Source organism: Marmota marmota, unplaced genomic scaffold (assembly GCF_001458135.2).
Source record: "Marmota marmota marmota unplaced genomic scaffold, marMar, whole genome shotgun sequence".
Taxonomy (NCBI): Eukaryota; Metazoa; Chordata; class Mammalia; order Rodentia; family Sciuridae; genus Marmota; species Marmota marmota.
In genome coordinates this window covers 8,043,574-8,071,262 of record NW_026000205.1, presented here as the reverse complement: position 1 = coordinate 8,071,262, position 27,689 = coordinate 8,043,574, and the positions used below count along the sequence as shown (strand labels likewise).

Below are 27,689 nucleotides of genomic sequence, written 5' to 3'. Positions count from 1 at the left end.
GACTTTGCACAGACTAAGACGTGCTCCTTATGTTCACTGCACGCTGTCTCACATGCATAAATACTACCCACACGCAGCCAGAGAAGCACAGTTGCTCCTGTAACCCTCAGAGTGACACACATGCGATCATAAGGCCAGGCGCAAAAGGCCACACGGTTTTGAAATACACATATTGAGTCCCTGCTGTGTACAAGGCGCCAGATAAGCAGGGTAAAGAAACACACAGTTCCACTTTATGGAGCCTGCGCCCAGTCCTGCACCCTCGCGGCCTAAGTCTCAGATTCTCGGATGTACTCGTCGGTCAGGTACTGAGGCATTCTGGCAAGGATTGGTCAGCCGAGACAGCCGCCAAGTCTGAGCACTCAGTCAAGGGAGCCGCCGGATCCCGCATGCTTGCGCCTGCGCAGAGTCCAAGCCTACATATCCGGGCCAAGGACTACGTATCCCAGAAGCCCTACAGGTGGCGTTATCCGGGATCTTGAGAGCCCTTCCGGTGAGTCCTTGAGGGTTCAGCCACCGAGGAGCTAGTCGCACCCTAGAAAGAAGTCCGTGCTAGGTGAGGTGGAGCGGAACTCATGGGGGTAGGAACGCGACTGGGCTGCCTCCGGAAGTGAGAGCCCCGAGCCTCAGGCCCGTGCGTGCGTGAGGAGCGGAGAAGGGCGATTTGGGGTTCAGGTGTGATAATATGCGCTCGCGCGGGACTGTGTACGTTCACGGCCGGGCTGGGACTCCGGGGAGATGGGTGCGGTTGTGAGGCTGAGAACGGCGCTTGGCTGTTCGGTGTGTGTCATTGACCCGCGCAAGGTCCCTGCAGCTCTCTCAGTCTTCTCCCCTCGCAGCAGTGTCCCCGAGAGAGGAGTCAGATATTGAGCCTTAGAATAAAGGGTTCCAGAAAGGCACAGACCTAGGCTTGGGGTGGGACCGTATGGAGCTAGAAGTGTCTTTGAGACTGACTTCTGGGACTTAGGGGCGCTGTCGGGCAGCTGCGTTTTTCAGAACCGGAACATTCCCCCGCCTCTGACCTAGGAATCTGCTGTGAATTCAGATTCCAGCCTCCTCTGTCGTGTGAGGCCACGGCAGACGTGGCCCTGGAGATTTCCCAGACCTGTGCTCTAAAGAAACGCAGGATATATATATCATTCATGATTTCCTTCTTTCCCAGTCCTCCATTCCAAAACAAACGAACAACAAAAATTAAATAAATAAATAAGGAGGTAAAAATTTTTGTAGCACATCTAACAATCTAGATCTAGTTCCAGGTGCGTTTGTTTCTTCTTTATTCAAAATATGGGGTTTGTGTTTTTAGGACGTGAAAACATTTGGTTTTATTTTGTTGAAATGTCTAGGGACCTGTTCTTGGCCTACCTTCCCGGCAGATTGGCTGTGGATCCCCCTTCTTTTTGGTCTCCACATTCTTCCTCCTCATTTTTCAAATCATTCTTCTGCACTCAATTAACATGATAGAGAAATGCATATCATGGAATCTAATGTTAAAACTTTTTTTAAATTAAGATTAATGTTTAGGTAGAATGGCAATATTGATTTCCAAGATCCTAGCTTAAAAAAGTAAGGAAACATCAGAGATAGTTGATTGGTATCAGTCAAGTCACATGGCCTTCCTTCTGCTTTATGATTTTAAAAATTAATTTGTTCTAATTTGTTATACATGACAGCAGAATGCATCTCAATTCATAGTACACATATGGAGGACAATTTTTCATTTCTCTGGTTGTACACAAAGTAGAGTCACACCGTTCGTGTCTTCATACATGTACCTAGGGTAATGATGTCCATCTCATTCCATCATCTTTTCTATCCTCATGGCCCCTCCCTTCCCCTGTCTCCTCTTTTCCCTCTCCAAAGTTCCTCTATTCCTTTCATGCTTCCCCCACCCCCATTATGGATCAACATCCACTTATTATGGAAAATATTTGGCCTTTGGTTTTACTTCGCTTAGCATGATATTCTCCAACTCCATCCATTTACCTGCAAATGCCATGATTTTATTCTCTTTTAATGCTGAGTAATATTCCATTGTGTATATGTACCACAGTTTCTTTCTCCATTCATCTATTGAAGGGCATCTAGGTTGGTTCCACAATTAAGCTATTGTGAATTGTGATGCTATAAAAGTTAATGTGACTGTGTCACTGTAGTATGCTGATTTTAAGTCCTTTGGGTATAAACTGAGGAGTGGGATGGCTGGTTCAAATGGTGGTTCCATTCCAAGTTTTCCAAGAATCTCCATACTGCTTTCCAGACAATTTGTAGTCCCACCAGCAATGTTTGAATGTGCCTTTTCCCCTACATCCTTGCCAACAATTATTGTTGCGTGTTTTTTTTTTTTTTTTTAAAGAGAGAGAGAGAGAGAGAATTTTTAACATTTATTTTTTAGTTTTCGGCAGACACAACATCTTTGTTTGTATGTGGTGCTGAGGATCGAACCCGGACTGCACGCATGCCAGGCGAGTGCACTACCACTTGAGCCACATCCCCAGCCCGCTTATATTCTTTTTTAAAATATGTTTTTTAGTTATCAATGGACCTTTATTTTATTTATTTATATGTGGTGCTGAGAATCTAACCCAGTGCCTCACACATGCTAGGCAAATTCTCTACCTCTGAGCTACAACTCCAGCCCCTGTTGCTTGTATTCTTAATAACTGCTATTCTGACTGGAGTGAGATAAAATCTTAGAGTACTTTTGATTTGCATTTCTCTAATTGCTAGAGATGTTGAACATTTTTTTTTCATATATTTGTTGATTGATTGTATATCTTCTTCTAAGAAATGTCTGTTCAGTTCCTTAGCCCATTTATTGATTGGGTTTTTTTTTTTTTTTTTTTTTTTGTGTGTGTGTGTGTGTGTGTGTGAGGTTTTTTGAGTTCTTGGAGAATTAGTGCTCTATCTGATATGCATGTAGTAAAAATTTGCTCCTATTCTGTAGGCTCTCTCTTCATCCCACTGATTGTTGCAAAGCAGCTTTTCAGTTTGTATCCATCCTAGTTATTGATTCTTGATTTTATTTCTTGTGCTATAGGAGTCTTGTTAAGGAAGTCGGCACCTAATCTGACATGATGAAGATGTGGGCCTACTTTTTCTTTCATATATATGTGTGTGTTTATGTATATATGTGTGTGTGTGTGTGTGTGTGTATATATATATATATATGTGTGTGTATATATATATATATATATATATATATATATATATATATGTTATAGTTGGACACAATGCCTTTATTTTATTTATTTATTTTTATGTGGTACTGAGTGCCTCAAACAAGCGAGGCAAGCGCTCTACCACTGAGCCACAACCCCAGCCCTGGGCCTACTTTTTCTTCTGTTAGGTGCAGGGTTTCTAATAGACCCATTTAATTCCTAGGTCTTTGATCCTCTTTGAGTTGTGTTTTGTGCATGGTGAGATATAGGGGCTTAATTTCATTTTTTTTTCATATGGATTTCCAGTTTTCCCAGCACCATTTGTTGAAGAGGCTATCTTTTCTCCAATATATGTTTTTGGTGCCTTGGTCTAGTATGAGATAACTGTATTTATGTAGTTTGTCTCTGTGTCCTCTATTCTGTACCTTTGGTCTACTAGTCTATTTTGGTGCCAATATCATGCCATTTTTTTGTTACTATTGCTCTGTACGATAGTTTAAGGTCTGGTATGGTGATGCCACCTGCTTCACTTTTCTTGCTAATGATTGCTTTAGCTATTCTGGGTCTTATTTTTCCAGATGATTGCTTTTTCTATTTCTATAAGGAATATCCTTGGGATTTTGATTGGAATTGCATTAAATCTGTACAGTTCTTTTGAAGTATGGTCGTTTTCATAATGTTAATTCTGCCTATCCAAGAACAAGGGAGGATCTTTCCATCTTCTAAAGTCCTCTTTAATTTCTTTCTTTAGCATTCTGTAGTTTTCATTGTAGAGGTCTTACACCTCTTTTGTTAAGTTGATTCCCAAGTATTTTTTTTTTTGAGGCCATTGTAAATGGAGTAATTTTCCTAGTTTCTCTTTCAGTGGATTTGTCACTAATGTACAAAAATGCATTATGATTTATATTGATTTTATATCCTGCTCCTTTGCTGAATTCATTTATTAGTTCTAGAAGTTTTTTGATGGAATTTTTTGGATCCTCTTAGAATCATGTAGTCAGAAAATAGTGATAGTTCTTCTTTTCCTATCCATATCCCTTTAATTTCTTTCATCTAATTGCTCTGGCTAGAGTTTCAATGATGAACAATAATCAACTTTAAATTTCATGTGAACCTCACTTATTAATGTTGGGATTTAAACACATTTTTGTAAGGAGTATATCTTGATTCTGATTTTAGATTCTGCAGGATAGAAATCGCATTTTTCAGTCAAAGGACATAGAGACTCTCCAACTCCTAGTTAGAGGAGGTAAATCTTCCTAGCCACAGGTTTTTATTCCTCTGTGTTTGAAGGGAGAAAAGGGAAGTGCCAAGGAACCCTTCTATTTTGATGAACTTCCAGGTATTCACAAATCAATTATGGCACAATTTAGTTGATAAGATAGCCCTTCAGGACTACATATTATTATAGATTTTTAAAGTGACATTCACAGGACATAGCTGTACTCTCCATATTCAGGTATGTTTTGAAGCTCCTTTATGCCAATAACATTTTATAGGACCCGTTTGTAATAGTAGAAAACAGAGTAAGATAGTGATAGCTAAAATTTTCATGAAAATGTATATTCATAGGATATGAGTACAAAATTGAACCTCATAATAAAATACACTAACACCTTATTAGATCCTTTTATTTAGTACTATATTAAAGAATGATACCTCCCTTCAGTAGTTTAAAGGACAAGGGGAGATGTCTTGGTTATCTTTCTGAGAAACTGTTTTATTAATGTTGTTAATTTAAAAGAATTGTACCTGGGCTGGGGTTGTAGCTCAGTGGTAGAGTGTTTGCCTCGAATGTGTGAAGCACTGGGTTCAATTCTTAGCACTGCATACAAATAAATCAAAGTTCATCAACAACTAAACAAATTTGTTAAAAGAGTAGATGTGATACCCAGATTTTACTGTGGAAAAAAGGAAACAGTAGAAAATAATTCTATTTAAGAACAATGGAGTAAGAAACATATAATGTCCTTTATTTTAATAATACTCCCTAACTTCTATTAAATAGTTACATGCCAGTATGTGATATAGAGATATTTCCTCAACACAACTCTCTGAGTGTGGGTGCTTACCCCTAGTTTACCAGTAGGCTACCTGAGTGTGGGTGCTTACCCCTAGTTTACCAGTAGGCTACTTGAAAATGTAATAGCTGTCAGACTGAGATTCACATTCTGAAAGTCTGACAACAGAAACTGTGTTGTTAACGGCTACAATATTTTCCACAATTTCTCATAGTTCCTGAATTTCCTGTATCAATCTATAAATCATAGTGAATATCATTCTCCAGTAATCAGTAAGGACCAATATGAGCATACTAACAAGGTGGTAGTCTGTTATTGTAACTATAATTTGTTTAACCTGTTGCCTGCTACAGCTACTTAGATTTATAATACTTAGTTATTATAAGTTATTATATGATGAATATATCATGCATATATTTTAAAGTGCTTAAGTACCATTTCCAAAGAAGAATGTCTAAAAATGATATTTAGTCAAATTATCAGATGTAAGGGGTCACAGTATGTTGGATCTTGTGGTAGTAATTAGAGGAATACAAGAAATGAAAACATAAAGTTACTACTCTTTAATTATTTTTGATATAGCAAAGGATATAAAATCAGAATAGATGAATAAGTATAAGGTACAAGGTAAAAAAAAAAACCACTAAAGGAATTCTGATCATATGCCTTAAGAGTTCACAAGAAGGATAGTTGGGTGCGGTGACACACACCTGTTATCCCAGCGGCTCTGGAGGCTGATGCAGGAGGATGGCAAGTTCAAAATCAGCCTCAGCAAAAGCAAGGTGCTGAGCAACTCAGCGAGACCTTGTCTCTAAATAAAATACAAAATAGGATTGGGGATATGGCTCAGTGGTCGAGTGTCCCTGAGTTCAACCCCCAGTGCCTCCACCCCCGCCCCCCCAAAAAAAGAGTTCATAGGAAGGAAATGTCATTTCTCTAGTCACCAGCATTAGATTTTGACCAGATTATTCTGAACTCAGGGGAACTCTGGTGGTAAGTCAATTTTATGTTGTATGCTTTTTTTTTTTTTTTTTTCCCAGTTTTGGATGGACACAATATCTTTGTTTATGTGGTGCTGAGGATCGAACCCAGTGCCTCACACATGCTAGGCAAGCACTCTACCAGTGAGCCACATCCCAACCCATGTTGTATGCTTTATACCACCACTGTGCAAAAGAACTTTCCATGATGATGGATTATTGTATATCTACATTCTCTGGTATGGTAGCTGTTAACTACATGTGGCTCTTAAGAACACAAAATGTGGCTAGTATGATTAAGGAACTGAAATTAGATTTAGATAGACATATGTTGCTGTGGTTATTGTATTGGATGGCACAAATCCATACCTTACAGTCTTTATTCTAATGAAGTTAGATTTAAGGTGAGACTAACAAGATTATTCAGTAGCAATTTGGAGGATGTTGTGGCAGAAAGGAGAGTTTCAGAGCCAAACTGTCAGGAATACATCTGTCAGGACTGTAAGAAAGGAAGGCTCATTGTGATCAGTGTTGACATGTATGACATGGCAGTACCTTAGTATACTAGGCAAATGTTTAGAAGTCAGGATTGGGGATGAAGCTAAGTGTTATAGCACTTGCCTAGAATCTAACTTTTGTTCTTTTTTTTTTGCTGGGGGTACAGGAGATTGAACCCAGGGGCACTTAACTTCTGAGCCACATCACCAGTGTGTGTGTATGTGTGTGTATTAATATATATAAATTAATATATATACACATCTATCTAGATAAGATTAAATATATATATATATTTTTATTAGATAAGTTGTAGATGGACACAATTATTTTATTTATTTATTTTTATCTGATGCTGAGGATCAAACGCAGTGCCTCACATATGCTAGACAAGAGCTCTACCACAGAGCCACAACCCCAGCCCATCCCTAGTCTTTTTATTGATTGATTGATTGTGGTGCCTAGTATCAAACCCAGGGCCTTGTGCATGTGAGGCAAGCTGTCTACCAACTGAGCTATATCTCCAGCCCTTTTTTATTTTTTATTTTGAGACAGGGTCTAAGTTGTTAGAGACTCACTAAATTGCTGAGGCTGGCCTTCAAATTGTGATCCTCCTGCCTCAGCCTCCTGAGTTGCTAGGAGTACAGGAATGTAACACTGTGCCTGACTTTTCTTAGCATTCTTTAGGTCCTTCCTAAGTTCAATCCCCAGCACTGCAAAACAAAACACAGAGTTGATTGAACTATTAAGAGCTAAAGGGGAAAAAGACATTCAATAAAAACATAACAACTGTTTTTAGATTATTTTGAACCTTTTCTCCAAGTTCAAGAGAGAACTCTTTACAGAAAGAGGAATTTTCTCTTATCAAAATGAAATAAATACATGTATCTGCTTGTGAGTTTATTTAAAATTGTTTTTGAATTTTATGGATTATACTTAAACAAAAAGAGTATGATAATAAGTAAAGCAGTAGTATTGATATATGGCTATGTACACATTCTGGACTTTTTCTCTGTCTTGATTTTTGCCTATCTGTCTTTCACTCTGTGTGTGTGTGTGTTGTGTGGGTGTATGTTTTACAAATGTAAACTAATTTGCTCCAACATATTTTATATTTATATTTATACATTCTGATTTTTAGCCTAATTTTTTATAATATATCCTGGATATTTTCCACATCTTCTAAATATTTTCTCCAGTTTAGTAGTAGTTAACATATACTTAATATTCTGTTAATTCTGACATAACTCATACATCTTAATACACATTTGCAGTCATTTGCTTTAAACAGATCCCGGAAGTAGGTTTGCATGGCTGAAGTCTTTCATATACTTCTGTGTGCCCTATTTTAAGGTTGTGCAAACTTATGTCTACAAAGTAACCATTTTCCCTCCCTTGCTCATACAGCAATGTCTTTTAAAATCTTCTATTATAACAATGTAAACTGATTGTTTCTTTTTTACATTAAGGAGTGTTTCCTTAATCCTGTTGAAATTTAAGAAATTCAGTGGGTGATGTATTTAGTGAATTACCAATGCTCAGATTTCACTCAAAGTAAGAAATCCTGGCAAAATCCAGCAAAAGCCATAGTTGGAAGAGAATTGACTTTATTAAAAGTACACCTCTTCCTCTTACTGTGAGTTTTGGCAAGGTACTTTGCTTTGCGCTTCCTCGCCTCCTCTGTTGGAGATAACTGCATTGCATGATGAAATGCTAAGGGACCAAAACGCTGAAGATCCTAAAGATGTCTCATTTTGTTCTCACTTGGCCAATGTGGTCATGAAGTCTCACCTCCCGAGGCTTGATATTGAGACGGGTGTGTGTGTGTGTGTGTGTGTGTGTGTATAGTCGTGACTTCATGCGGCAAAGCAAAATAGACAATCCTGATAGGAAACAGAGGTTGGTTGAAAAGAGCACAGAGGATTCTGGGGGCTGTAGTTCTGGCTGAGCAAGAACTCCGGTCAGTTTTGCAGTGGGAAACACTGCCTGCTGTTTTCTGCCTCCATGTTTCAGAATCTAGGCACACATTCAAGCCATGAATGATATTGGGGTTTGCATGGGATGGCCACATCTTAGCTCTTAGGCGAACATGGACAAAGACAATTCGCTTAGGGACGTCATTCAATTTCAGCTACAAATCAGCATCATCAGAAATTGGGATGGGCCAGGAGGCCCTTCTGCTGGAATGAGTGCTTTGGCGTCCTGCAGGAGGTCTGTGCAGGTAGTTCCTTTGGCCTAGGGAGGGCATGGCTTCATCCATAATTCTGCTCATCTCTCCACATTAATACGTGCAGCATGGTGGGGTTGAAAATAGAAATGAAGGAAAAACTGCTTCATATTGGCATTAAATTATTTGTGGAGTTCTGACATGTACCTACCTAGTCTCAAAGTCACTTGTTCCTCCACAGGCCTGGCTTCTCTGGACTCTGCTTCTGCAGTGGAGGGAACCCACAGAGGACTGACAAGTTCTTACAGTTCTAAAATCATGGCCCATGTAAGTTCCTGTTTCTCTTCCTTGAAATACTGTATTTTAAAATTTATGTGGTCATTTCTAAGTTTTATTTTGTAGTTCTTGGATCAAAGCCAGGAGAACTCTCACTTGCTAGTCAGACTCTCCACCACTGACCCACACTCCCCTCCCCCGTGCAGTTGTTTTATATTGTCCTGAGACTTCTTTCCTAAGACAGTCCTGTGAAGCCTGCTCCTCAGTTACTGTGACCACAGTGAGGGACGGTGCCAAACTGCCTGGTGTCCTCTTCATCTGCCCTTGTTTTCTCTTACCTGTGCTCACCTATTCATCCCTCATCTGTGTGCCTTGTCTTCTTGCAGGAGCATTGACAGAGCAGTGAAAGATGAAGTCCCTCAAGGGAAATATTTGAGCTTCTGTCATCAGATTCATGATTCTGTGAAACAGAGATGGTTCCATCCAACTTCAAAGGCCTGTTTTCCAGGTCGATGGAATATATTGTTGAGCGTGTTGCCATCCCAGATGAAGACAGATCTTATGCACTGAGAGGCTTAGAGGTCTCAGTGGAAGTGCAATGGGGGCCCATGTTTGGGGGCTTTAGGGATCTAGTCAGGGGATTATCTAAGGGGTGAGCAATAGGACAAAAGTCAGTTTAGCTCTGTGGTTGAGAATGTTGTACTGGTCTCATGACATCAGTGTCCTATAGCTCAGGAATGAGGCGGGTGTTACTGAAGGATGGGGAGGTTGTAGGCAGGAAAGTCCTCCAGATTCCCAATGATGGATGGAAATAGTCTGACGTCAACATTTTATCCAACGTAAGCCCTTAAGTATAAAAGATTAACTGACTTGTCCACAAGATGGACGTGTTTGTTTTATGTTACTCTAATGAATAGCCTAGGCTGTGTACTTTGTAAAGAAGTGGTTTATTTTGGCTTACAGTTCTGGAAGCCCATGGTCAGGGGGCCACATCTATGACCTTCTTACTGGCAGAGTCCCAAAGCATTTCAGGGAGTCACACAGCAAGACGCAGGGCACATCCATGCATGTTCATGTTCTCTGATTTCTTTCTTCTTATATAGCCACTAGTATGATCGTGGGGTCTCTACCCTGATAAGCTTATCTAATTCTAATCACTTTCCAAAGGTCCCACCTCTGAACACCATAGTCAGATTGAGTTCCATTCTCTTTAAGGTATGGATCTCATTATGTTACCCAGGCTAGCCCCTAATTCCTGAGCTCAAGTGGACCTTCTGCTTCAGCCTCCCTCTCAGGAGGCTGGGACTACAGGCATGCAGCACTATGCCCAGATCCACCCTCTTAATACCTCATAGAGATTAAATTTCAACATATCCTTAGGGACATGCGTAAACCATACTCAATCCATAGCAGTAGGTAATACGATTAACTAGCCAATAAATATATTTCCTAATGACTTTATGACATTCTCTTGTGTAAAGATGAACTTGAAGTTGATGAAATCATATAATGTCATTCAAGTTCTGTTTTCTAAGAGATTTGAGAGTACTTTTGGAGAAAAAAATGTCTTTTTCCTAATAACCTGAAGGGAGAAAAAATGAAGAAACTGATATTTATTCAGAATTTAAAATGCAGGTACAAGCAGGCAGTGTGTGCTTGCGTATGCTGTTTCATTGAATTGGGAAACGTGGATTTTTTTTTTTTTTTTTTTTTAATCATTCCCAGACCTTTGGATAATTTTGTTATCTGATGACATGCAGGACATTTTGTCTGTATCAGTAGTATTCTTTAAAAGCATATAAGCACTCAACTTCAAAAATACTAATTTCCTGGGCTGGGGTTGTAGCCCAGTGGTAGAGCACTTGCCTAGCACATTTGAGGCACTGTATTTGATCCTCAGCACCACATTAAAATAAATAAAGGTATTGTGTCCACCCACAAATAAAAAAAATATATTTTAAAAAGACTAATTTCCTTATTTTTGCAAGCTCAAGCCCCAGTTTGCTTGCTTACAATGTTGCTTCTTTCCTGCTAGTTTTTTATCTTCAAAATGCATTTTAAAAAACTTATAATACATGGATTTGTTATTTCAGGTGTCCTTGGCATTCAAGGATGTGGCCATAGATCTTTCTCAAGAGGAGTGGGAGTGCCTGGACACTGCTCAGAGGGACTTGTACAGGGATGTGATGTTGGAAAACTACAGCAACCTCATCTCACTGGGTAAGATACCCACCCACATCATTTACAGTCTGTTTTTTGGAATATCAGCTCTCTCCACTGTTGAACTTTAGAGCTTTGTTTTAAGAAGCCAGTTGAATTTTTGCCCCTATTTCTAAAATAAGAAATGGTTTGAATATTGTGGGATGGAAATGACACCTGTGTTTCCATTCTTTATTGACACTCATTCCTCCCTCTGGCCCCTCCTGTTATTGCCTGTTTTTCTAGGTGATTTGTAGATTTGAGTTGTGTGACATTTTCAGAAACTAGGTTTCATCTAATATTTCTACAGTGGCTCTGTATTAAGGTCTGGCCCACCTGCAAGAGAACAGTTAGAATTAGGGTTCTGCTTTTTTTTAGGTTATCAAAAGAACATCTCTGGATTAAATGGTGGAGGATTGGGTTGCAAAATTCATTTAAAATCAAGCAAACACACCCTATCTGGAAGAGACATATTCTTTTTAACCTGCTTTATAGTTGAAAGTTAGTCTATGAAGTTTGCTTTTTCCATTGAAGAAATGTCTAAGGGAGAACATGTAAGTATTTTAGGAAACAGTATATTTCTCTATGCAAAATAGTAACAACAAAATACTACTATAATTTCTAGGCATCCTTTTAAGCCCCTTTGTGTTTGTGTTCTCACTTCAGCCCTATGAAGTAGTGCATTTGATAAAAGTGCAACACTGGATGGTAGCTTTTCAAGGTCACACAGCTGGAATGATTGGCAGATTTGAAGCCAGCCATGGGGCTGCACAGTGTGTGCTCACGGTGCCTCTGTAGACTCCCTTTGAAAGCAAACTGGACCTTTTTCCTCTCTTACCTGGTCTCTTTAGTCCCATACTCATGGGTCCATCTTAATGTGACTGTTCCATGGCCTTTTTCTGTTTTGTCTTGAAGGCTTTTTCAAATACCATTTGACCTACAGTTGATTGTGAATGTAACCAAGTCCGCATGTAGTCATTTTGAGGCTGTGGTTGGGATTTGGTGGGTTTTTTCCCTATAACATGTATCCTGTTTTTTTCTCATGAGCAGGATGTATCATTCCTAAGCCAGATGTGATTGTTTTATTGGAGCAAGAGAAAGATCCATGGCTGGAAACGAGGGAAGAAACAAGAAGGCAGTCCTCAGGTGAGTGATGGCAGACCAGGCAGGGAGCCTGCATAAGCTATGGCTCACTGGCTCAGGGAAGAGGCACGTCGCTGAAATGTTTGAAGTCTCACTTCAAAGGCCCAGATCCTGTGAAGCCTATAAAAAATAGGAAATTAGGCTCCTCTCTCTTCTGTCATGTTCCTTTTTTTTTTTTTCCCCCAACAGTGCTCGGGATGCAAGCCCTATTACTGAGCTACATCCCCAACTCCTATAAATTTTAGAGCTGGTTGCTGGTTGTTTCCCATCTCAAGGAGTGATGCTTTCTTTATTACCCTTTGACAGCCATTTACCAGTTTCCAGGTCCTTTTTTTACATGTAGATTTATGTTAATTTCTCCATTTTTTAGAATTAATTTTAACAAGTATTTCCTATTTATCTAGTGTAAGCCACTGTACATACTGTGTTAGAGTCTAGGTACTACTGATGATTGTTCCTATTGTCATAGAGATGTTGATATCGTAGTAAGGAAAACTAAACAGACAATATCAGATTTAGATATGTATTTTGAAGAAAATTAAGCCAGATAAGGGGACAGTATTGGGACATTGTGAGGGCTACTTTAGATGAGATCAGGAAAGGCTATCCAAATTGATGAACTTTGAGCAGATATGAAATAAAGTCTCAGAATACCCTTCCTCAAAAGTCATTTGGCCTAAGCTTCTGAGGCTGGTTTGGAAACTGCCATCCTCCTGCCTCAGCCTCCTAAGCTTCTGGGATTATAGGCATGTGCCAGAGCACCTGCCAAATGTATTTTCTTAATCATATATACATGGGTACATATTTTTATGTACCCATTTTAAGTGTCAGTGTCTAATTTTTAAAAATAGTTTCATTGAAATAGAAATGAAATTTGGCATAATGTAAACTGCATATTTAAAATATAAAATTTGATGTTGGCATGTATATTATGAAAACATTGCAAAATTAAAATAATATCCAATTCTTGCAAAAACAATCTTCTTCATGCCATTCTCTACCCCCTGCCCAGGCTCCCACTGTTCGTTGGTCTGTCACTACAGATTAGTTTGCATTTTCTAGAATTTTGTATAAATGGAATCATTTAATGATTGTTCATTTAGCCTTAGTCAGCATAATTATTTTGAAATTCATCCTTTCTAATGTTGAGAAGTATTCCTTTGAAAGGATGTATCTCAATTCATTTAGCTATTTACATGTTGATGGACATTGTGTTATTTCTAGAGTTTGTCTATTGCAAATAAAGCTTCTAGGAACATTCTTGTAAAAGTCCTTATATGGGCATATACTTTATTTACTCTTGGGTAAATATCTGGATGGAATAGGTGAATCATTTGATAAATGCATATTTAAATTTTAAAAAAACTGCAACACTTTCTGAGAGTAGTTTTGATCATTTTCCTTCCCAGCAGAAGTTTCTGGGAGTTCTGGCACCTCTGTGTTCTTGCCAGCACTTGATCAGCCTTTTTAATTTTAGCTATGCTAATAGGTGGGTAGTGGTATCATATTGTAGTTCTAATTTTCATTTCCCTAACCCTAATCATCTTGAACAACTTTTCATTGCTTAAGTTCTCATCCATTTTTCTTCTTTGGTGAAGTGTCTATTGGAATCTTTTGCCTTTTTTCTACCTGTGTTGTTTCCTTATTATTGAGTTTTCATGAACAAGTCCTTTATCCAGTATTTAGTTTATAAATGTTTTCTCTGGAATATTTTTATCTCTTGAATAGCATAAACTCTTAAGTAGAGTTTATTACTTTTCTCTTTCATTGACTATGCTTTTAGTAGCATATCTAGCAACCCTCAAGATACAAAGCTTTTTTGTTTTCTTTTAAACTTATTAGTAACACATACTAATTGTATGGATTAATGGGATTCACTGTGAAATTCCATACTTGCATATAATGTACATTGATCACACCCATCCATCCTTCTACCTTTAGCCTCTGCCACCCTTCCTAGTCCCCAGTAATCACTTTTCTACTCTCAGGTTGACTTTTTTTTCCCACATGAGAGAGAATATGTAATTCTTGTCAGATTTCTGTGTCTAGCTTATTTCACTTAACATGATGTCCTCAATTTCCATCCATTTTGCTGTGACAGAATTTTATCCTCCTTTTTGGCTGAATAATACTGCATTATCTATACGTATCATATTTTCTTTATGCATTCATCTGTCGGCAGGCACCTACACCGATTCCTTACCTTAGCTATTGTGAAAAGTGCTGCAGTAAACATGGACATGCAGGTATCTGTTTCTTATGCTGGCTTCATTTTCTTTGGTAGTGGGATAATTGGGTTGTATGGGAGTTCAATTTTTTTTTTTTTTTTTGAGGAATCACCACAGTTTTCCACAATGGCTGTATTCATTTAACATTCCCACTGATCACATATGAGTTCTTTTTCTTTATATCCTCACCAGCATTAGTTATTTAATTTTTTTGATAATAGCCATTCTAACTGGTATCTTATTGTAGTTTGATTTGCATTTCTCTAATGGCTAGATGCTGAACATTTAAAAAAAATATTTACTGATCTTTTGTATTTCCTCTTCTGAGAACTGTTCAGATGATTTGCCCATATTTTTAAACTGGATTTTTAAAAAGTTTTTTTAGTTATTCTTATATTCTGGATATTAACCTTGTCAGGTGAATAAATGCCAAATATTTTCTTCTGAAGAGGTTGTTTCATCACTATAGTTTCCTTTACTGTGTGCAAGCTTTTTAGTTTGACATAATCCCATTTTTAAATTTTTGCTCATGTTTTCTGTGCTTTTGGAGTCCTATCTGGAAAATCATTGCCTATACCAATATCTTGAAGTATTTTTCCCCCTGTGTTTCCCCAAAGTAATTTAAGTTTCAAGTCTTAAAGATTTTGAATTGATTTAGATCCTTAGATCCCTTGCTCTGTACAGAGTAAGGGATTGAAGTCTAGTTTCAATCTCTTGCTTGTGGATGTCCAGTTTTCCCAGCAACATTTGCTGAAGAGGCTGTACTTTCTCCAATGTATGTTTTGTATAATGTTGATAATCTTATTTGTATACCTTTCTTATTTGTATACCTTTTATTTCTCTTGCCTAAGATGCATAGTTTATTTCTGAGTACTCATTCTTTCCTTTGTTTTATGTGTCTGTTTTTGTGTCCATACCATGCTGTTTAGATTACTGTAGTCCTATAGCATGTATTCAAATTGGGTAGTACGATGCCTCCAGTTTTGCTTTTTTGCTCAAGAATGCTTTGGCTATTTGGGGTTCTTTTGTGTTTCCATATAAATTTTAGGATTGTCTTTTCTAATTCTGTGAAGAATATTGTTGGTATTTTGATGGCAGTTGCATTGAATCTAGAGTTGCTTTGGATAGTATGAACATTTTAACAATTATTTTAATTCATGAACATGGTAGGTCCTTCTACCTTGTGGTGTCTTCCATTTCTTCAGTGTTTTCTAATTTTCATCATAGAGGTCTTTCATTTCCTTAAATTATTCTAGGTATTTGTTGGGGGGAGGGCTATTCTGAATGGAATTGCTTTTATGACTTCTTTCTGCAAATTCATTATTGGTAAAGAAAAGTTACCGATTTTTATATTTTTTTAAATACTATTAATATATTGGATTCATTTATCCATTCTCATAGTCTGTCTTTTGGTGCATTTTTTTAAGTTTTTTCTATGTATAGAATCATATTTGCAAACAGGGATAATTTGACATCTTTTCTTATTTGTATACCTTTTATTTCTCTTGCCTAATTGCTCTAAAATTTATAATACTAGTTTATTTCTAGTATATGGAATGAGAGCTGACATCCTTGTTTCTGACCTTATAGGAAATGCTTTGTTTTTTCCCCATTAGTATGTTATTAGCTATGTGTTTGTCATATATAGCCTTTGAGATATGATCTTGATGTTCCTTATTTGTTTAAGGCTTTTATCATGAAGAGATGTTGAGTTTTAGCAAATTCTTTTCCTGCATCTTTGAGGTTTTGATTTTTATTCTTCATTCTATGTATTATTTTAACCATCCTTATATTCCTGGAATGAAACCAGTTTGATCATGGGTATGATATTTTTGTTATGCTGTTGAATTCAATTTGCTAGGATTGGTGTTAATTCTTTAAAAGTTTGATAAAATTTAGCAATAAGCCCATGTGGTCCTTTTTTTTTTTTTTTTGGGAAATGATTACTGATTCAGCTCATTGCTTTTTTTTTGGTAGTTGTGGATGGACAGAATGCCTTTATTTTTTTTGTGATGCTAAGGATCGAACCCAGTGCAAGTGCTCTGCCACATGGATACAGCCCCAGCCCTCAACTCATTACTTATTGGTTTAGATCAGCTGTTTTATATCATTCTATGTATATTATATTCATGGTTCGATTTTCATAGGTTCTTTGTATCCACACATTTGTCCAATTTCTTCTAGATTTTCCAACTTGTTAGCATGTAGTTTTTCAAAATAATCCCTAATTGATTTATGTGATATAGAATATAATGTTTCCTTTTGAATCTCCAGGTACTCTGATGTTTCTCTGAAATTTTGTCTGGGTGAGCTATCCGTTGGTAAGAATGGGATATTGAGATCCCCTACTATTATTGGAATTATTGAAGCCTATTTCTTTCCTTTTGGTATGTGCTTGTTCATAACATTGGGTGTTCTGAAATTAGGTACATTTGGACTTATAATTGTATCTTCTTGATAAATCCTTTAATCATTATATAGCAACCTTCTTTGTCTTTTTAAAAAAAACTTTTTTTAGTAGTTTTAGACAGAATGCCGTTATTGTTTATTTTTATGTAGTGCTGAGGATCAAACCCAGTACCTCATACATGCTAGGCAAGGGCTCTGCCACTGAGCTACAGCCTCAGCCCCTCTGTTTATGTCTTAAAGGCTGTTTTGTTGGCTTTAAGAATAGCTACTCCTACTTGCTTTCGGATTGTTTGCTTGAAATATTATTTTCTATCTTTTCATTTTTAGCCTGTCTTTATTGGTGAAGTGTTTCTGGTAGGCAGTAGATTGTTGGATATTGTTTATTAATCCAGTCAGCCAGTCTGTGTCTTTTATTTGGAGAATTTAATGTCTTACATTATTGAAAGATATGGACTTGTGCCTGGCATTTTGTTGATATTCTTCTAGTTTTAAATATTTCATGTTTCTTCCTTTTATTCATCTTTGTGATTTGATAATTTACTGTATTCTTTTCTATTTCTCTTTTATACAAGTACTTTTCTTGTAGGATTATACTTTCACATTACCTTTCTTCCTCTTCTGAGTGTAGGACTCCCTTAAGCATCTTTTGTTAGGCTGGTTTTGGGACCATGAATACCCTTAGTTTTTGTTTATCCTTTTGCTTATTTCTCCTTTTCTGAAGGATTACTTGATGGGTATGGTAATCTTGGTTGACAGTCCTCACAACTCTCCCAGGACTTGAAAACCATCATTCCGTGCCCTCCTGGCTTGGAGGATTTTTTCCTATGAAATTTAATGGGGTTGCTCTTAAATGTGACTTGTTTCTCACTTGCAGATTTTTTAATTCTTTATCCTTTACCATTGACAGTTTGACTGTCATAGTGAGGATCTTTTCTGATCATGTCTGTTTGGGTTTCTATAAACATCTTATTCCTGGACACCCATGTTTTTCCCAAGAATAGGGAAGTTCTCAATTATCTCTTTGAATAGGGTTTCTATGCCCTTAGCCTTAATTTCTTCCCCTATGTGGATGATGTGGATGTTTGATATTTTAATGGTGTCCCAAAGATCTTGAACACATTTTTTTCCTATCTGAATCTGATATTCAAGAGACCTATAATTAAAGCTCCAGTATTCTTTCCTTCCACTTTATCTAGTCTGTTTTTGAAGCTTTCAACTGGATTTGACACATTGAGCTCTTCATTTGAGTTTTCTGATAGTTCTTCACAATCTTTATTCTTTGTTGGATTTCTCATTATCCTGCATTGTCTTCCTAATTTAACTGCTTATATGTATTTTTATGGATTTATTTTTATGGATTTCATCAAGCTTTTACAAAGTCATTTTTTGAATTTTTTTTTTTAAAGGAGAATTTTTTAATATTTAGTTTTTGGCAGACACAACATCATTGTATGTGGTGCTGATGATCGAACCTGGGCCGCACGCATGCCAGGAGCGCGTGCTACCGCTTGAGCCACATCCCCAGCCCCATTTTTTGAATTCTTTATCAGGCATTTCATCTACTTCAACATCTTTAAAGTCTTTTACTAGAGCATTTACGACCTTTAGGCATTTTTTCCCATATTTGTTGGTCCCCAGGCAGAAATAAACATTGCATAACCATAATCTCCCTGTAGCTTCTTTGGCTGTATCTAGTGAGTTTGTACATAGTATCATATTGGAGTCAGACTCACTGTCTCTATGGGTCATGGAAGACTGGGGGACATGAGCAGTCGGGCAGGTGTGGTGCAGACAACACTATGCTACTCCTACAATGGGCGTGGTTATCCCTATCAGGTAATGGGGGGTTCCCTCAGGCACTGGTGCTATTAACTCCTTGTCTTTGGTCCTATTAATTCTGGTGCTCCGATAGTAGGGAGAGCCCAGAGCACTCACCCTTTGATAAGACACTGGTGCAAGCCCAGTGCTTCATAGGGGCAAAAAGAAGCATTGGAACCAGAGTTCTTTCCCTGCCTTGTGACAGGCACCTGTGTGTGGTGCTAGGGAGAGGGCTAGCAGGAATTGTGTAATTGCCTTTAGTCCTGGCACCCATGTGAAACCACATGACTGGCCACACCCCTGGTCTTGGAGAACAGATCTCCTTTTCTGGAGGTGGCAGCCTTTGTTCCCTTCTGTTTTACAACACCCATTCCCTACAGTGATATACTCAGGTTTGTGTGAAAGTTACTGAATTTAGCCATTGCAGTGCAATGTTTGTGGGGACCCAGAGATGGAAATGTGCAAGGGTTTCTGTCCTCTTGACCAGTCCAAATTCAGACAGAAGGTCCTGTCTCAACATGGGTTCTGGCTATAGCACCCTGCTTGTTCACTGAGAGTGTCTTTTTTCCAAAGCCAGCCTACTATGCAGATTTTTGGTTTCTTATTTTCTTGGGTCGCTTGCCTGTAAGGGTTTCCAATAGCTAGGACTGCCAATGTATGCACCAACTGAGTTTTCTGGGACTTCCTTTCACCTTTACCTTCGGGAGGATAGGTCCCATTTCCCCCAGCTGTATTGCTTCTCTTACTATGCAGTTATTCCAGGTCTCTGGATTTCCAAGATTTCTACTTTTCTGTTGATTTCCAGTGTTCTCTTGGTTACTCACTTCAGTGTGCAGTTATACACCTGTTGCTTTGGTTCTTCCTTGTGTTAGGTGCCTCTTTTCAGCCATTATGTCATGTCTTCTAAAAGTTTTAGTTATAAGTTTTTATATTTGTATATCAATTGTAGACAAGCTCTTCTAGAAACTTGAATACTTCCAAACTCTTTCTACAAGGCCAGTATTGCTTTGATACCAAAACCAGACAGACATTATAAAGGATTTTTTAGATTTCTCAAACAGATGGAGAGATTCTGAACAAAATGTTAGCCTTCTGAATCTTTTTTTTTTTTTGAGAATTTTAATATTTATTTTTTAGTTTTTGGCAGACACAACATCGTTGTTTGTATGTGGTGCTGAAGATCGAACCTGGGCCGCACGCATGCCAGGCGAGCCTGACAATTTATGAAATGGTGGTTGGTGACAATCCTTGGTGTTCCTTAGCTTGGCCGTCTCATCTTTAGACACCAGATACAAGAGACAGTGATGTAATCTTCATCTCACTCTAGGTACACCTATTATTTCAGATGATTGCATCTTGAGATCTTTAACTTGATAACATCTGTAAAGACTTTTCAAATTAGGTCACTTTCACAGGTACCAGGAGTTAGGACTTGGATATCTTTTCTGGAGGCCACTATTCAACCCACTTCATCTATGAATAAAGACTTATTTTCTTCCTGATGTTTATTATTTTCCTCCCTTACTTTACCAGCAAGAACCTACAATATAATTATTGGAGTTTGAGTATCTGTGGAATGAATACTAAAACCCAGCTGATGCTTAATATCTTAGTATTATTCTAGTTGGCAGAGACAATCAATGGTGACTGTACACAGGGTGGGATATAAACAGTGGGGAAACTAGGTCACAGTAACAAATAGGTGATAGAAAAATGTCATTTTTATAACCGATTTTTCAATTTATACATTTGGCTGATGTAGCTTGAGTATTATTATTACTATTATTCCTTTATAGGGGAATGAAATAAGAGCATATTTGTTGAGAGATTAGAATCAGAGGTATATTCATAATTTCGCAAAATATACCAGTTATTATAATAATTAGCTACTTTCCTCAGTAACTTGTATGCAATATTTGCTTTTATTCTGGCTGTGTTATCTTTTGAATCCAGTGGTGTATTTGTTCTGCAGTTATTTAACATGTCCGGGGTTCAGGCTTATTCAGTGTCAGGAATTGAAACAGATACCTATAAGTCTCTAAGTATAGACACAAATAAAATTCATACAATAAGTTAGAAAATATATAATTGAGGAAAGTCACAGAACTGTGTGCTGGAATATAAAATCAAGAACATGGACTTAGACATGGTTATCAGGGCAGTCTTCCTGAGGAAGTGACTTAATGTTCAATGATTGAGAAAAGGTGTTTTCAGACTCAAACTTCATACCACAGCTATACTCATTCAGTTTTACAGATTGTGACGGCTTTTGAGCTTAACAGCAGAGCTAAGTGATTATGACAGATACAACATGTCTACAAAGCCTAAAACCTTCACCATTTGGCCCTTTATAGCAAAATTTGCTGAGTCTTGCTTCAAACCTTTAAGTCTGTTATTTCAGATCACTTTTTATTTCTATTGAAAGATGTAGCCCATCATTGCACCCTCAACACAGAAACTAGCATTATTATTATTTTTTTTAAACAGATTTCACCAAGAAGTTATTTCCAGAAAAGGATGTTTGTGAAAAATATTTGTCTCAATTTCAGACAGTGGAAAAAAATGAAACCAACAATGGGGATACCATTTTCAGAAATGGATTGCAGAACAAGCGTGAATTTGAGAGAAAAGAGGAACATCAGATGGGATGCATTAGTCAAATGATAATCCAAAACCAAATCTCTCTTCCTCTACAACAGAAAATTCATCCTAGAGAGAAACCATATAAATGTAAGGAATGTAAGAAGGCCTTTAGACAACAGTCTTACCTTATTCAACATATGAGAATTCACACTGGTGAGAGACCTTATAAATGCATGGAATGTGGAAAGGCCTTCTGTCGAGTGGGAGACCTTAGAGTACACCAGACAATCCATGCTGGAGAGAGACCCTATGAATGTAAAGTATGTGGGAAGGCCTTTAGACTTCACTATCACCTTACTGAACATCAGAGAATACATTCTGGTGTGAGACCCTATGAGTGTAAGGAATGTGGGAAGACCTTTAGTCGAGTTAGAGACCTCAGAGTACATCAGACAATTCATGCTGGGGAGAAACCCTATGAATGTAAAGAATGTGGGAAGACCTTTAGACTTAATTATCAACTTGGTGAACATCAAAGAATTCACACTGGTGAGAGGCCCTACGAATGTAAGGTTTGTGGAAAGACCTTTAGGGTACAACGACATATCAGTCAACATCAGAAAATCCATACTGGTGTAAAACCCTATAAATGTAATGAATGTGGGAAGGCCTTTAGTCACAGTTCATACCTTGTCCAACATCAGAAAATTCATACTGGTGAGAAACCCTACAAATGTAAGGAATGTGGTAAGTCCTTCAGTTTTTATGCAGAACGTACTCGACATCATAGAATTCATACTGGTGAGAAACCCTATGCATGTAAAGACTGTGGGAAAGCCTTTCGTCTTCGAACAGAACTTACTCGGCATCACAGAACTCATACTGGTGAGAAGCCCTATGAATGTAAAGAATGTGGGAAGGGTTTTATTTGTGGCTACCAACTTACTTTACATCTGAGAACTCATACTGGTAATGTTCCTTATGAATGTAAGGAATGTGGGAAAACCTTCAGTAGCCGCTATCATCTTACTCAACATTACAGAATACATACTGGTGAAAAACCCTTCCTGTGTAAGGAATGTGGGAAAGCCTTTCGTCTTCAAGCAGAGCTTACCCGGCATCTCAGGATTCATACTTGCAAGAAACCTTATGAATGTAAGGAATGTGGGAAGGCTTTTATTCATAGCAGTCAACTTATTTCACACCAGCGAAATCACACTAATGAGAATACCTATGAATGTCAAGAATGTGGGAAGATTTGTAGTCGTCGTTACAATCTTATTCAACATTATAAAATTCATACTGGTGAAAAACCCTATGAATGTAAAGAATGTGGAAAGTCCTTTCGTTTTCAGACAGAACTTACTCAACATCACAGAATTCATACTGGTGAAAAACCTTATAAATGCAAAGAATGTGGGAAAGCCTTTATTCGTAGCAATCATCTTACTCAACATTACAGAATTCATACTGGTGAAAAACCTTACGAATGTAAGGAGTGTGGGAAGACCTTTAGTCGTCACTATCGTCTTACTCAACATTACAGAATCCACACTGGTGAGAAACCCTACGTCTGTAGTGAGTGTGGAAATGCTTTTATTTGTAGTTATCAACTTACCTTACATCAAAGGATTCACTCTGGTGAGATTCCATATGTATGTAAGGAGTGCGGGAAGACCTTTAGTCGTCGATACCATCTTACTCAACACTTTAGACTTCATACTGGTGAGAAACCTTATGAGTGTAAGGAATGTGGGAACGCTTTTCGCCTTCAAGCAGAACTTACCCGACACTACGCAGTTCATACTGGAGAGAAACCTTATAAATGTAAGGAGTGTGGGAAGGCCTTTAATGTTAATTCAGAACTTACTCGACATCACAGAATTCACACTGGTGAAAAGCCTTATAAGTGTGAAGAGTGTGGGAAGGCCTTTATTCGTAGTGACCAGCTTACTTTACACCAGAGAAGTCATACTAGTGAGGAAACACTATGCATGATGTAGAGGATACAATGGCTTCTTGAAAATGCCATTTACATCAAGGATTCGTAATGTATTTTTACATATTAGGGAATATATAGGAATCACTTTTGCTTCATATTTACAAATTATTTTACATGTTGGTTTTTAAAGTTTCAAAACCATAACATCACTCAGTCTTGATTCAGGTTTAGCAGACTGATTATGGCGCAGTGCAGCTCAAGCCATTGAGAACTTTTTCCCCCTCACAAGCTGATGTTGAGCAGTACTTCTGTAAAGTGCAAGAACATTGGTTTACAGGGGGACGGGGAGGAAATGGAAAGGAACACTATAAAAGCTCCATTTTTCTAATTTAATGCCATAAATCATCTGTCAGATTGCTATAAATTTCTAAAGGCTTGCTCCCACTGTCTGGCCCTTAACTCATTGTAAACCAGAAGCAAACAATTCGTCCACATGGTCCACACTTCTTTTAGAACTAGAACAGAAGATGATTGTTAATGAAATGAGTGTAGGAAGGACTTCAGCCACAGCACATCATTGTTCTAAGTCATAAGTTCACTTCTGCCTGTGCAGAAGTTGGCAAGACTCTTCCCTTCTGTGCCTCAGTTTTAAAATGGTAGTAATAGTATCTACCTAGTAGTATTTTTGTGAGGATGAAATAAAAATGGAAACTTTTAGAAGAGTACTTGAGAAAGCATGTGCTTAATATTACTGTTCTTATTTTGTTATATTTAATTGTAGATGGACACAATACCTTTATTTCTATGTGGTGCTGAGGATTGAACCCAGTGCCTCACAAGTGCTAGGCAAGCACACTGCACTGAGCTATAGCCACAGTCCCTACCATATTATTTTTATCACTAATGGTACCGTTAGTAAATTCACTTGAGAGGAATACTACATGGGTGAACTTAAAAACCACCCATTACCTTTCACTCAGTAAATGTGAATAACCAGATAAAATCCAGTAAAATAGAGTGAACTTCTATTTCCAAAGGCAGAGCTCATCTCTGAAAATAGGAAAAAGAAATCTCTAGATTTCATGAGTGTAAAGATGACAAGAATAAAGCTTTTAAAGAACCAGGAAAGCTATAATGCCTTTTCATGACCCAAAAACAAGATATGCTATAATTTATAATTTCTTCCCATTAATTGGTAAATTAGAAGCCACCAAAAGATTACTGTCCATTCAGAAAAATTAAGATAGTATAGTGACCCCTGGTGTGTCCTCACCATGTTCATTAGTAATTAATATATAATTTGGTTTGTGTCAATATGATATTTACACGTCTTTGTTGTAATATTTGAATATAAATGGATGTCATGACATGTCAACCTTTCAAGAGTAAAAGCTGCCTTCTACTTAATTACTACATAGCTTCACAACTAAGGAGATTAATAATTCTATAATCTCTAACATTCGGTCTCTTTTTTCTATCGTGGAACAGTTTAAGAGTAGCCCTTTTCCCTAATGTTATCACATTGACTTTTTTCAAAGTTTAGGATAGTTGTTGTGTAGAATATTATAATTTTTTTTCTCATTGTTTTTTTCAAAATGTTTTTAATGTGCTCATTTATCCCCACTACTTCTCACGAATTGAAGTTAGAATTAGAAACTCTGTTTCAGATTAAATAATTTGACAAGAATACTTAATAGGTGATATTTGTATTTCAGTTGTAATCCATTAGTTGGCGTACAGTGTCACACCACTACATTGTCCTTCGTTGATTCACTTGATGCAGCAGATTGTACTTTCCAAAGATGGCTACACCAGTGGATCCTGTTCTACATGCTAACCTTACAGTGTGATATTGCACTCTCCCGTCAAGAGGTAGGGTCCATATTCTTGCCTTTGAATCTGGGCAGGCAGGCCTGTGTTTGTGGCAGAAGTGACACTACATGAGTTCCAAGACTAACTCATAATAGGCAATATAGTTTCTGACTGATATATTTGGGATGCCAGAGCCCTAGGAAAGGTCCAGATAACAGGTTCTGATTAGAGTCCTGATTTATATTCCAGACAACAGCCCCATCAGGCACCAGGTATATGAGTATGTACAACCTTTAAATGATTCTAACCCTTAGCTTTCAAGCCAGCCCAACTGGTACCAAGTGGAACAGAGACAGCATTCCTCTGCCTGCCCAAATTGCAGATGCATGAGTGAAATAAATATTGCTTTAAGACACTAAGTTTTGGAGCAGTTTGTTACACAGAAATAGATAATTTTCATATAAACCAAGAAATTCAATTACCATGTTTCTTTGCTATGGCACACTTGAAAATTATGAACTTTGAAGGTATGCCCCAACACATAGATGCCCTCAGCAAAGGGTGGAGAGACCTACTGGCTCAAGACACTTGAAGAAATTTTCTAATTATCTGGTGATGTGTTAGCTTTTTATTGCTATGACCAAAATATCTGACAAGAACAACTTAGAGGAAGAAAGTCTTATTTGGGCTCACAGTTTCAAAGGTTCAGTCCATGGTTGGCCAACTGCATTGCTTTGGGACTGTGGGGAGGCAGCACATCATAGCAGAAAGGTGAAGTGATAGAAAGCTCATAGAAGCCAGGAAGGAAAAAAAGAAAAAAAAACATGAATAGCCAGGGACAAAATATAATCCCCCCAAATCATTCCCCCAATCACCTCCTTCCTCCAGCCATGCCCCACCTCCCTGTAGTTACCACTCAGTAATCCATTCAAATTATTAATCCATCAAATGGATTAATCTACTGATGCGGTCACAGCTCTCAGTCTAATCATTACAACTACGAACATTCCTGCAGAGGCTACCTTGTTTCAAATACATGAACTTTTCCTGAGACAGTTCATATCTGAACCATAAGAGGTGACCACTTATGCTGATATAGAGGTGACTTCTAGGAAGTCAGATCAGAATTCCTGGAATATGAAAAATAACATAATAGCAGAAATGTCTGTGGTCATACACTATAAGAAATAGTATAGAATAAGATCAGCAAAGTCTCTGAAGGACAAAAATACAGAAATGAAAATAATTCCTGGGTGTGTATTGTAGGTGTGGACAGATTACAGAGTTGTGAAATAGGGTCCCAAACTTAGTCTTTCCAATTTACAATAACGTTAAGTGATAAAATTTGAAATACAGGGGCTGGGATTGTGGCTCAGCAGTAGAGTGCTCGCCTAGCACCAGCAGGACCTGGGTTCGATTCTTAGCACCACATAAAAATAAAGGCATTGTGTTGTATCCATCTACACCTAAACATAAATAATTTTTTTTAATTTAAAGTATAATTTCTATTTAATATATGAGTTTAAATCCATTTCCTAGGCAAAATGGACAGTACTTTCATATGATGTTGGGCAGCAGAAGTGACTCATAGCAAATCATTAGCCACTTTATTCACAATGGTAAACAACCAGTACTCCGTATTGTAATGTGTTGCTAAACTATGTTGTTTGATAGCTTAGGTATATTAAATGCCTTTTTCAGCTTGTGATATTTTCCAGTGGGTTTATTAGGAAGCAACCCCCTTATAAGTTAAGGAGCATCATACAATTCATTCACAGTGGAAAAAAAAAAAGCAGAAGAAACTTCCTGTGAGAACATTCAGGTATTGAATTTAGTAAAGACCTGAAAGCAGCTGTTACAAATGTAAAGAACTACATGTATAAAGAACTAAAAGTATAATGATGATCTCACCAAATAGAGAATGTCAGTGCAGAGACAGACTGCTTAAAAATGAACCAAATGGGAATTGGAGCTGAGAAGTGTAAGATCTGAAATGGAAAAACTCACTAAAGGGCTCAACAGCAGATTTGAGCTGGAAAAAGAATTTGTAAATTTGAAAATAGATGGATAGAAATTATGTACTTTGAAAAATAGGAAGAATAAAAAAATGAACAGAACCTCAAGGACTTGTAAAACATCAACCATACCAACGTGCACATGATATAAGGACAAGATCAGAAAAAAAAGTTTGAAAAAACAATATAAGCTGGAGGTGTGGCTCAGTGGTAAAGCACCTGCTTAGGGAGGCCTTGCATCCAATCCTCAGCACCAAAAACGACAATGGTCAGACCTTCCCAAAGCTGACTAAGCACACACATCTACAAGAATCTCAAGAAGGCCTAAGTAGGATAAACTCATACTAACACCTACTCAAACTGTGATAGACAGCCACATGATTGTCCTTGGCTTCTGACAGTTGAACTAAGAATATCTGGAAAGCAGCAAGAGAAAAAAT

At 37.7% G+C, this 27,689-nt stretch overlaps 1 protein-coding gene across 8 annotated transcripts in view; it reads left to right on the top strand.

Annotated features, from left to right (window-relative positions):
- The first annotated feature begins 478 nt into the window (after positions 1–478).
- Positions 479–27,689, top strand: part of Znf546 (zinc finger protein 546) — a 73,654-nt gene continuing 46,443 nt past the window's right edge. The window contains exons 1-6 of one of the 8 annotated variants that reach the window (XM_048790910.1): positions 479–581; positions 9,066–9,151; positions 11,194–11,320; positions 12,350–12,445; positions 14,625–14,688; positions 21,385–27,253. In XM_048790910.1, the coding sequence (XP_048646867.1) occupies positions 21,540–23,483 (1,944 nt within the window). In that variant the 5' untranslated portion in view covers positions 479–581; positions 9,066–9,151; positions 11,194–11,320; ... (1 more) ...; positions 14,625–14,688; positions 21,385–21,539 and the 3' untranslated portion in view covers positions 23,484–27,253. Of the gene's footprint in view, positions 623–9,063; positions 9,152–9,486; positions 9,609–11,193; positions 11,321–12,349; positions 12,446–14,624; positions 14,689–16,944; positions 16,992–19,005; positions 20,225–21,384; positions 27,254–27,689 lie in introns of those variants that run through there. The other 7 variants (XM_048790909.1, XM_048790906.1, XM_048790908.1 and 4 more) reach the window with 7 other exon arrangements.